This window comes from Vombatus ursinus, unplaced genomic scaffold (assembly GCF_900497805.2).
Source record: "Vombatus ursinus unplaced genomic scaffold, bare-nosed wombat genome assembly UNPS02014794.1, whole genome shotgun sequence".
In the NCBI taxonomy this organism is placed as follows: Eukaryota; Metazoa; Chordata; class Mammalia; order Diprotodontia; family Vombatidae; genus Vombatus; species Vombatus ursinus.
In genome coordinates this window covers 19,677,056-19,689,720 of record NW_020954572.1, presented here as the reverse complement: position 1 = coordinate 19,689,720, position 12,665 = coordinate 19,677,056, and the positions used below count along the sequence as shown (strand labels likewise).

Sequence of the window (12,665 nt, the reverse complement as noted above, 5' to 3'; positions counted from 1 at the left end):
AAATAGTAAATGCTCTCAGCGTTTAGAGGAAGAGATCCCTTATACTGGTAGTAATCAGGGTAGGCTCACATAAAGAAAGTGGGTTTTGAGTTAGGCCTTAAAATGTGAGTAACATGGGTGGGAGATGAGGACATTACATTCATTAATAATAAATCCATGACAATGTTTGTTCATTTCAGTGATGCTGAGGCTTACCGACTTTACAACCTGGATGTCTATGGGTATAAGTTACATGACAAATTGGGTATTTATGGTTCTATACCCTATCTCCTAGCACACAAAATAGACAGAACTGTGGGAATTTTCTGGCTGAATGCCTCAGAGACGCTGGTGGAAATCAACACACAACCTACAGTAGAAGTAAGTTCTGGATAATGACTCCCTTTGACATTTGCTAAGTAATATCCGTTATGATCATAGCTAGCATTTTAAGGTTTGCAACACTCTTTACATGTGATATCTCGTTTGATCCTCACAACAACAACCTTATGAAGTAGATGCTGTTATCCCCATTTTACAGACAGGGAAACTGAGGCTGAGAGCAGTTAAATGACTTGGCCAGAGTCACATAGCTAAGTATCAGAGGCTAGATTTGTACTCAAGTCTTCTTGACCTCAAGTCTAGCACTCTGTCTTCCACGTCACCTAACTATTCAGTGAAGCAAAATTAGTTCTCTATAGTAACATCTATTGTCTTTGTAGTGGAAACTATTAATGCTTCCCCATATACACTCAACCAAGGCAGGTAAAGAGGAATGGGTTGGGGAGTAACCTTTCTTTATGTCATGGACCCCTTTGGCAGTCTGGTGAAGCCTATGGACCCATTCTAGGAATAATGTTTTAAAATATATAAAATAAAATACATGGGATACAAAAGAAAACAATGATATTGAAATACCCTGATCAACATACTTAAAAAACAAGTTCACAAACACCTGAAGAAGCCTTAGATTAGACAATAGTGTGAAAACGTTCATGGTACCACTAAAGAAGCTGCCAGTTGCTTGGGTTTGGGTTGATAGGTCATTTCTATCCTGATTGATTTGTGCATAAGATGGTTGAGAAAATTTTTTAGAGTTTCACTTGGTTCCTTTTCCAGCACAAGTTGTCCCCAAAAGGCTCAGTTTTGGCGAAGCAGAAAGTAAGGGCTCAAACTGATGTGCGTTGGATGTCAGAGAGTGGAATCATTGATGTCTTTCTATTAATGGGACCAACCCCTGCTGCAGTCTTCAAACAGTACTCAATACTTACAGGTACTTGGGTAAATTAGTGAGGGCCTCCAATTCATTTACATTCCTGGAGTTATGGACAGTAATCCCTCTTCCTTCCCCCTTCTACTAGCAAATATAACATTTATGAATTACCACTTTTTGTTTTACTCTTTTTCAGTCATGTCCTACTCTTCATGACCCATTTTGGCTTTTCTTGGCAAAGATAATGAAGTGGTTTACCACTTTTCCAGTTCATTTTACAGATGAGGAAACTGAGGCAAACAGGGTTAAGCCCAGTGTCACACAGCTGCTATGTGTCTGTGACTGGATTTGAATTCAGGTCTTCCTGACTCCAGGCCCTGTACTTTATGTACTATGCCACCTTGCTGCCCATGAATTACCATACAGAATATATAAAGGACATAATCCCACCCTTTAAGGAGTTATCATTCTCCCTCTCCTTTAGTGGGCCTTGGGCTTATTCAGCTAAGTTAAAAATTGTCTTGGACCTCTGACCCTGCTTCAATCCCTAATCCCTAAAAATCCCCTGATTTTTGATGTTCTTTTAGGTACTAGACTTACTGTGATGTTTTCTTAAATGATCATTATCCCAAATTTGCTTTTATTACAATCTTCATTGAAATGTACCTTTGTACCAGATATGTTACATTTATTGAAATTTAAATATATGTGATTAATATTGCATTATTAGTCTATATTAGTTTAATAGGTTCATTAATAAGCCAGTATATCCCTATTTCCCCTTTTTTGTTATCGGTTTTTGTTTTTGGAGGAAATTGGGGTTAAGTGACTTGTGTAGGGTCACACAGCCAGTCAGTGTCTGAGACCAAATACTAACTCATGCCCATCTGGCTCCGGGTCGGTGCTGTATCCACTATGCCACCTAGCTGTCCCTGTTTCCCATTTTTAATGAAGGTAAATCAAATCCCAGATAATAAGCAACTTACCCGGCAGAATCAGGTCAGTGTGGAACTCATCTTGTACTCAGCATCTGGATTAGATTGGCAGAAGGTAATGAAACTCAATACTGTTATTTTTGAGGGAGCATAAGTAATATCTACTGGTATTAGAACAAATGTCTTAAGACCTTTTCCTATTCTTTGATCTAATAAATATTAATTTGGTCAAATTTTTTAGAAGAGAAATAGAACACTTACAAAGGTCATAGGAAAAAAATAAAAACATGATATATTCTGAACTCCTTTGTGTGAGGCACAGAGTTCTGGTGTCCACTTCTGGGCAGAGGTAAAAAATCGGAAATGAGTCAAGCTGATATAATTCAGAAAGGCAGCCCTAGACTGGGTGTGACCAGAGCTTTCCTCTTCACTTCTCCAATGGTAAGGTATATTATGTGTGGATTCTAAGGTCTATACCATACCATAGTGGTGTCTATAAGCTGTAACCCTGGACATGTATGAATAGGTCTATATACCACAAGAGGAGACCCAAGACCAAATGCTGTGGGTAACACAGCCACCACACTGTACCTCCCGGCCTCAACCAGATTTTCCTTTGCACTCACTCTGCAAATTGTCAATATACATTTTTTTTGCCCTCCAAGTATAGATCAGTTCAGTCTAAGGGTACATTAAGCCACTTCCAATATCTGGCTGTCTTTAGTATTCCAGCAAAAAGTGCTGCTTCTGTCTGATGTTACTTAATTTAGTTGCTTTCAACAGCTAGGTCCTTTTGGGCAGTATCTCAGGGGAATTCCCTATGCTTAATACTAGGTGCTGCCTGAACCCTCTTGTACTCTAAAACAGAGCTTCTTAAATTTTTTCTACGCATGCGCTGCTAGAAACACCTTGGATTCATTATGCATTTGGTTTTTAATTAATTTTTGGTCATTGCATGTTCAGAAATCTTTTACTGTTGTCAAATTTTTTGTGACCCCATATGGGGTCATGACCCACAGTTTAAGAAGTGCTGCTCCAAAACAACCTAGTCTCAATTCTTACTGATGCCTTAGCAGCAGGCTGCCTCTTCAAATGCCAATAAAAGCCCTCATTCAACATCTGCCATTACCTTCCTTAAATAACTTCAAGTTTAGATCATTCAATTCTGAAGAGATTTCATCTAGAAATTAAAAGGCAAATAACTGCACATATGTGTGATGAATATATTAAAATATCATTTATATATAATTATGCATTATAGTGATATATAATTAATAACAATATATAATTATATATAGAAGGCAAATATACATATGTATATACATACATATGTATCTGCAATTATACACAATTGCATAGGTATACATATATTATGCCTATATGCTCAAATTCTCAAATGAATTTGTAATCTCATTGATATGGCCATTGACTTCAGTGATACAGATCATAAGCCATCCAAGCTTGCCTATCTTGTATGACTCTTGTTCATAGCCTCCCATAAAATTTGCCAAGGGGTCCTGTCCAGAGTGCTGGTAGCCTTCCTTACTGGAGCATATAGACTGCCCATCAATTATTCCTTGTTCTCAACACATGACCAGTCCATGTGCTTTTTCAGTCATACATCTCTTTGATGACATCAATTACTGTACTTTGTCAACCAGATTGAACTGGCCTCTAACCTGTGGATGGCCAGAGCAAAACAGAGCAGGCTAGAGACAGGAGGGTCAGGAATCAAACAGCTTGCAAGCAAAGTCCTCCTTCCTAAGAAGTGGGGCTCACCCGCTTGTGGCAAGGATAGGGTATTTAAGCATGAAAATCACAAATGGCTGGACAACAACACAGGCATTACTGTCTCCAAGTCATTAGGGTCATTGAACCTTGTGGTTGTTCAGCAGGGTACAGAACCAGGGTTAGCATGGCCAGGACTTTTTGCTCTTAGCAGCAGCAGGTCACCTGATTCAGTTCACTTGGCTCTTACAAGCTCAAGGGATTGTTGTTATGCCACACTCAGGGTACACCTTGCTTGCTGGGCCTTAGCTCTGGAAAACAGGGTGTCTCCTAATAGTGTCTTGACAACTTCATCATTGTTCCTGCTTATACCAGTCTCCTGTACATGCACGTATAGTTTGATATAAATATATATACAGAGATATGCATAAATATATACAAAATATATGTATGAATGTGAAGAGTTTCATCAATTAGAATTGCTAGGAAACTTAAAAGAGATGTGGACTACATATATTAGAAATAATTTTAGGGGCAGCTAGGTGGCGAAGTGGGTAGAGCACCGGCCCTGAAGTCAGGAGGACCTGAGTTCAAATCCCATCTCAGACCAAACACTTGACACTTACTAGCTGTGTGACCCTGGGCAAGTCACTTAGCCCCAAATGCCTAAAAAAAATTTAAAAAATTAATTTTATATTCAAAACTCCTTTAAAAGTCGCTTACCAATGACTGAGTCATACAAATTAATCTGGCATCTGAAAAAAAAAAACTAGTTCTTAACATAAATGAAATTGGGTTGTAAACAAGTAAGAAGCTGATAAGTATTCACAGTAGACCCCATAGCACTGGGAGAAAATCAGTTTCCAGGTGACTAATTCCATGATTTGCATTATTTCTCCATATTGGTAGACACAGGGAATGCTAATGAAGGTTTTAATTGGGCTAATTGACCCTTTTCTTTCAAGGTTGAGCATCAGGCTTTCATTCTCATAGTGCCTCTTGCAAACACGTGACTGGTAAATGTGTTTTGAGGTTGATGATTATATTTCTTGACTTGATTGTCCCCATCTCATTTTATAATAGGCACCCAAGCCCTGCCTCCACTCTTTTCCTTGGGATACCATCAGTGTCGTTGGAACTACGATGATGAACAAGATGTGAAGGCAGTGGATGCTGGGTTTGATGACCATGACATTCCTTACGATGTCATATGGCTGGATATAGAACATACTGAGGGCAAACGGTACTTCACGTGGGACAAAAAGAAATTTCCAAATCCTAAGAGGATGCAAGAGCTGATTAAAAGCAAAAAACGCAAGGTAAGCAAAACCACTTTTTCACATCTTTTTTTAATTCCACAACACAGTTACAGAGTTTTAAATTTATACATATCATGGGAGAAAAAAATACACAGAGACAGAAATCATCAAAGAAGGAAGGAGTTATAGATCTCTGTAAAAAATATTAAAACTGTAATAACAAAGAGAAAGAAAGATAAAGAAAAGGAGAAGGAAAAAAAGAAAGGTAAAGAGAAAGTCATCTTCCACCAGTCAAGGTCCTAAGATTGTCAGGGATTCTAACCCCTCTGTTTTTAGGACTGCTTCTCTGGTGGAAGCAGCTACCTCTTCTCACCATGGAAAGCTAAAAAGGAAAGCTAAGGGAGTGGTCGGATAGTTATCAGATACTGCTGCCCTGCTAATTGAGATAGAGTGGGGAGAGGAAATAAGAGAAGAGATGGAGGGAAAAAATAGACTGGGAGAAGGAGAGAGAGGAGTAATAATATCTCACATTTTACATTTTACAGAATGCTTTTTCAAATCAGACTTGTGGCAGGTACTGTTATTTTTCCATTATGTTGCTGTTGTTCAATTATTTCAGTTGTATCCAGCTCTTCGTGACTGCATTTGGGGTTTTCTTGGCAAAGATATTGGAGTGGTTTGCCATTTCCTCCTCCAGCTCATTTTATAGGTGAGGAAACTGAGGCAAACAGGGTTAAGTAACTTGTCCAAGGTCACACAGTTAGTAAGTATCTGAGACTGGATTTGAACTCAGATCTTCCTGACTCTGGGCCCATGCTCTATGCACTGCACCACTTAGCTGCCTCTATCATTCCATTATACAAATAAGGAAACTGAGGCTCAGGGAGCTGGAATGTCAAACCCAAGGTTACAGAGTTAGTAAGTATAAGAGCTAAGCCTCTAAGCCAGATCTTCTGATTTCCAATTCAGCCCTAACTGTACAACAAACCACTATAACCTCTCTTCCCTCACCTCACCCCCCCGCCCCTTGGATTAATTGTCTTTTTATTTCTAGCCTATTGTTTTGACCTCTACCAGGAAGCTGTCCAGAGTGACCTCTGCTTGTTCTGTCCACTGTGCTTGGCATCCCTTCAGCGCTCATAGTGTTGTTCCTTAGTCATTCAGTCATGTCCAACTCTTCATGACCCCGTGGACCATTGTGTCCATGGGGTTTTCCTGGCAAAGATTCTGGGTGGTTTGCCATTTCCTTCTCCAGTGGAGAAGTTTGTCATTGTAATGAAAACTACATTAATAATTGTTCAAATGTATATTACTTACTGTTCGGAGACTAGAAAATATTCAGGTTTGAAAAGGCTTCAACTAGAACTAACTAAATAAATTTTGGTTCACTAGAAATTTTGGAGCCCAAGGCAAGACCTGTTGTGTTCTACTGCCTTGGATGCATCAAAGTCAAATGGGTAGAGTTTTAACATAAAGCAGCGAAGACATCATGGTGCCAGGTTTACAGAGTGGGGTGAAAAGAATGCTGACCTGGGAGGCAGGGGCCTGGGTGGGTTTGTAGCCAGGCCCTGATTCTTACTAGCTTTGGGCTTTGGAACAAATCATTTTATCTTTCTAAGCTTCCCTTTCTTCATATGTAGAATGGGGTGAAGATATTTACATTGTCTACCCCACAGGGAGCACTATATAAATGTCAGTTCTTGTCACCCCATACTTCTAATCCATGGCCCTGTCATTGACTAGGAAGGAAAGGACAGCTAGAAATAATTGGCTTTCATCTCTCAGATGAAGAAAGGATCATCTTAAACTTCCATTGGGTAAAAACTGGAAAGGAAGAGGGGCCCTTTCCAAAAGATCACAGCAAGCACAGAGATCCTCAGGAAGATTGGACATATATAAGTAAGCTTCATTACCAGTTTTCTGTAAGGATATGGGTAAATAACAGACTCCCTTAATCTATTTAGCTAACACCAAATAAAATGATAGTTTCCATATACAAAGTAAAACAGAAAAAATAAGAGTTGTCCTTGAAACCACAAATCTATTATATAGTACTTGCTTTTCCTTTTAAGTGTACCATAAAGTCAGCATGTAACTTTCAAAGCTATGCTGTTTCTCTGTGCTTCCTTCTGGTGTTCTTTCTATGCATGAAATAAAAATAATTCAAAGATCCTCCTTTTCTTTTTCTTCTTTTTAGGGTAGCCCTGTCACGAGTCCTGCCTTCCTTTACCTCATCCTCTGGGAGGAAAAAAAGAAATTAAAAAAAAAAAACCCTTATAACATATATGAATCATTAAGCAAAGCAGATTCCCACATAAGCCATATCTGAAAATGTATGTCTTATTCCATACCTTTAGTCCATTACCTCTTTTCTCAAGAGGTAGGTTACATGCTTCATCATTGGTTCTCTGGAATCTTAATTTTTTATTGCATTAATTAGAGTTATTAAGAACACAACACTCAAAAAACAGAGAAATATATATATATTTTAATAATTTATATATTTTTAGTTTTCAACATTCACTTCCATGAGAAGTTTAAGTTTTACATTTTCTCCCCCCCTCCTCACCAAGATGGCATACAGTCTGATAGAGACTTTACTTATACATTCATATTAAGCATATTTTCCTCTTAGTCATAATGTAAAGAAATATTAGAATGGTGGGAGGAACCATGAGAATGTAGCAGTAAAATAAAACAACAAAAGAAAAGGAGAGTAAATAGTATGCTTCCATCTGCATTCAGACTCCATAGTTCTTTTTCTGGATATGGATAGCATTTTCCATTGCAAGTCTTTTGGAGTTGTCTTAGATCCTTGCATTGCTGAGAAGAGCCAAGTCTATCAAAATCAGACATCGCACAATGTGGCTGTTACTGTGTATAATGTTCCCCTAGTTCTGCTCATTTCGCTCAGCATCAGTTCATACAAGTCTTTCCAGGTTTTTCTGAAGTTCGCCTGCTCATCATTTCTTATAGTGCAATAGTACTCTATTACATTCATATACCACAACTTCAGCCACTCCCCAATTGATGGGCATCCCCTCAATTTCCAATTCTTTGCCACCACAAAAAGAGTTGCTATAAAAAAAACAGAAATATATTAGAAAGTTAAGTGTTCCTCTTCAACCTCTGTTAACTTTCTTGTTGCTCTGGTAATAATATGGTCCCTTCCAGGTCTAAATCTATGGTCTTTTATTTATATGTGTACATATATACAGGGCAACTAGGTGGCATAGAGGATAGAACAATGGGGCTAGAGTCAGGAAGACCTGAGTTCAAATGTAGTCTCAGTCACTGACTAGCTCTGTGACCTGACAAGTCACTGTGGTATAGATAGTACACATCTCATCAACCCCGCTTGATAGACGACAAGACTGAAAAGTGATTTGCCCAAAGTGCAGCGATCAGAACTTAAGCCCAATCTTCTGAGTCCAAGCTCAGTTCTCATTCTACTGTATGACGCTGATATGACACTTTTATTTTGTATTTGCATTTTTAGTACTTACTTCAACAGTTCATACCTTGTTAGTCAATGGTTTAATTGGCTAACAAAACATCGATATGTTTGTGAGTTTTTCTGGATAGTGCCATAAATTATGTAAGAGACTGACTTCTCCTGAAGAAAGAGTAAGCATATTCCCCTAATGACTGGAGTAGATGCTTTCAAAGGAGTGAAGAAGAAAAAAGAAGTAAAACTTATATTGTATTCGATCAGTTGTCTGTGTATAGTTTGTACTCTATATTATGAAATAGCATATATTTTTATGGAAATAATACAGAAAATGACTTGCAGCAGGTCATGGTATATATTAATTCATACACAATAGCTCAGTATTTGTTAAATTGAATTTGTTGATTTCTGCTTTATAAAAATTTCTTAATATGGTTTGTGTGCATTGTGTCTCCCCAGAAGCTCATAGAAGACAGATACTGTCCCTTTTTGTACTCTTCCACCGCCTGTCCTAGCTTTTAATACACTAAATGCTGTGTAAATAATTAGTCACCAAATGATTCATGAGAGGGCTGTGCCACATTATTGTACTAGAGGAGGATCCAAGAGCAGCCCTCAGACCAGGGTTTCTTAACCTAGGACGGTTTTAACCACTTTTTTTTTTTTAAACGATGGATAGGTTTAGGGGTGTGTGCATAGATTGCATATGATAGTGTATTTGGATGAGAAAAAAAATTGCATCTTTATTTTCCCTAACTTTTAACTGAAACTTTGCATTTTCTTTAATTACATATGCAGGCCACAGACATTCTCAGAATGAATCCGTAGGTTGCACCAGACTGCAAGAGAACAGTATTAAATAAGCAGAAACAGGGAGCAAAGACCATTGAGTGTAGGCTGGACTATTGGTCTGTTTCTTTGTCAGTTTCAATTCCCATAAGCATAGGACAGGCAGAATTCAGTAACCACTTCCTGCTAAGTTCAAAAGCAGCTGACTTCTGATTTTGAAACCTTCCATACCAGTAGTATAACACATTTACAAGTTTTTATGAGAGGACATAAGCCACTAAGCCCAGAAACCCGAGGTGCTGGCAAACTCCTCAGTCCCCATTTATAAACATGGTGTGTCCGATGTTGACCAGATATTCAAATCTTTTTGTATTGACAGGTTGTGGTCATTTCTGATCCCCATATTAAGGTTGATCCCATGTATTCACTATACTCTCAGGCAAAAGACAAGGGCTACTTTGTGAAAAATAGCAAAGGTGGAGACTTTGAGGGTATATGTTGGCCTGGTAAGTTAACATTTTATTTGTTTATTACTCTGATTTTTTTACCCAATATTACTGAACATTGTAATAGAGCAATGATAATACAAATCATAAAGATGGAAAGAATGAGATCATGGGATCAGGGGGCCTGGAAAGGCCATCAAGTCTGACCCTCTAACTTTACAGATAGGAAATGGGCTTAAGGGGACAAAGAGACTTCCCAAAATAATACTAATTAAAATCATATAGAAACAGGATGGTGTAGTAGATAGAGCCCTGGGCCTGGAGTGAGGAGGACCTGAGTTCAAATGTGACCTCAGACACGAACTAATTGTGTGACCCTAGGCAAGTCACTTCATCCTGTTTGCCTCAGTTTCCTCATCTGTAAAATGAGCTGGAGAAGGAAATGGCAAACTAGTCCAGTATCTCTGTCAAGAAAACCCCAAATGAGGTTACCAAGAGTTGGACACGACTGAACACCAACAAGAGAAACAGGACGAGATATGTATATCATCTCTATCATTCTGTGTGCAACTAGTTTTAGTGAAGATACTTTCCATGAGCCTACAGAAGGTGAACTTACATCATAATACTTTTGTTCAACTACGAAAGCAGTTATTTTATTAATAACACACTAAATACAAAAGAATAATGGCCAGAGAGTGACTTGTCCCAGAACTGTTTGTGTCTGAACTCCATTGAACAAGATAATAATAGCTGACATTTATATAATACTTTAAGGTTTGCAAATCACTTTACGTACTTTATCTCATTTGATCCATGCAACAAACCTGTCAGATAAGTACTCCAAATATTATTATCCCCATTTTACATGTGACATATATATTACATAACATACACAAATAAATGTGATAACTGATTTACTTAGGCTCATAAAAGTCACGTCTAAGGCAGGATTCAAGCTTGGATCTTTCTGACTCTAAGCCTAGTATTCTATTCACTGTACTTCATCAGTCATATCTGACTCTTGGTGACCCTATTTGGGGTTTTCTTTTCTTTCTTTCTTTCTTTCTTTCTTTCTTTCTTTCTTTTTTTGCTTTTTTTTGGTGGGGCAATCGGGGTTAAGTGACTTGCCCAGGGTCACACAGCTAGTAAGTGTCTGAAGCTAGATTTGAACTCAGGTTCTCCTGACTCCAGGCCTGGCGCTCTGTCCATTGAATCACTTTATTTGCCCCACACCATGCCATACCACTTTTCTATACCTAAATGCATCTAGGTGTCACTTGCCTAGAATACCCACCATTCTGTGATGTTGTCCTGGAAATCCAGTGCTCCCAGAGCCCAGGGATTATCACTGAGATCCAGCATTCACTTCAGTAATGTTGACTTCTCACCAGAAATTCTCTCTTTGCCATGAATCCTTTGACGTATGGTATAGGAGAGCTCTATCAATGGGCTTTTCCCAAGTACCTCTCTGCCTGGTTGGGATAACGACTCTTGTTCTTAGCATGCTACCTGATACTGTCTTCCTTCAGGGGCCTCTTCTTACCTGGATTTCACAAACCCCAAGGTACGAGAATGGTATTCAGGGCTTCTTGCCTTCTCTGAATATCAGGTAAGTTTTTATTCTCTTTTGTCCCTCCCTAGTTACATCATAGGGTAGATTCTTGAGCAATAATATTGATAGATAACACACATGTCTTAATTTCTACTTACTTTCATTACATCTTGCCTTGTATCCTACTAATTTTTGTACATGTTTATAGAACTTAGCTAGAAGAGACCATAGAAATTATCTAGTCCAATCCCTTCATTTTGCAGCTGAGGAAACTGAGGCCCAGAGAGGTTATGTATTTTATCAATATCACATAGGTAATGTGATATCCCCATGCCACCCCACTCCTGCTCATTAAATCATAAGCTACTTGAGGTCTGAGATTCTGTCATTTTTCAGCCTTATATCTCCCAAGGCCTACTACAGTGCTAGCTCAGAGTAGGTATCTAGTAAGTATTTATTGAATTGAATTGAAATATAGAGTAAGTACATCATTGAGGTCCATTACCTCTCAGCCCAACCATGGACTCGGGCTAAGCAGGTTCCGTGGTGCAGGGCGAAGCCTCCCTGTTTAGGGAAATGAAGGAAGGCCTCAAACGTGGTTTGGAGTAGAAGCATTGTACAATAAACCAGAGTTAATAACCAAAATATGTATTGCTGAGCTGAGGACCCATGGGTGAAAAGTGATGCTCACAGGGGAAAGAGGTGAAAGCAAGAAGTAAAAACAGAGACTGATGTACAAGGGTATTTATAGCAGCTCTTTTTGTGCTGGCTGAAAATTGGAAATTGAAGAGATGCCCATCAATTGGGGAATGGCTAAACAAGTTGTGTTATATGATTGCAGTGGAATACTGTTGTGTTATAAGAAATGACAAGCAGGATGATTTCAGAAAAACCTAGAAGGACTTATATGAACTGATGCAAAGTGAAGTAAGCAAAACCAGGAGAACATTGGACGTAGTAACAGCAATATTAATACAATGAACAACTGTGAATGACTTAACTATTCTCAGTAATACAATGATCCAAGACAGTCCCAAAGGACTCATGATGAAAAAATGCCATTTTTTTGGCTTTAGATTTTTTGTGCTTTTTGTGCTTTAGATTGCACATGTATTACCTATATCAGATTGCTTACTGGCTCAGGGAGGAGGGAGAGAAGAGGAGGGATAGAATTTGGAACTCAAAATAAAAGAAGAATGTTAAAAATTATTTTTACATGTAATTGGGGAAAAATAAAATATTATTTAAAAAAAGGAACAGAGACAAGCAAAGAGATATGGTTTGGGGGTCAGGCTGTAGAAATTCAATAT

General features: G+C 38.4%; 1 protein-coding gene across 1 annotated transcript in view; it reads left to right on the top strand.

The window, feature by feature from the left end:
- Positions 1 to 12,665, top strand: part of GANC (glucosidase alpha, neutral C) — a 54,987-nt gene that overhangs the window by 24,803 nt on the left and 17,519 nt on the right. The window contains 5 exon segments of the mRNA XM_027869842.1: positions 180 to 360; positions 1,099 to 1,252; positions 4,939 to 5,174; positions 9,734 to 9,860; positions 11,333 to 11,412. Coding sequence (XP_027725643.1) covers positions 180 to 360; positions 1,099 to 1,252; positions 4,939 to 5,174; positions 9,734 to 9,860; positions 11,333 to 11,412 — 778 coding nt within the window.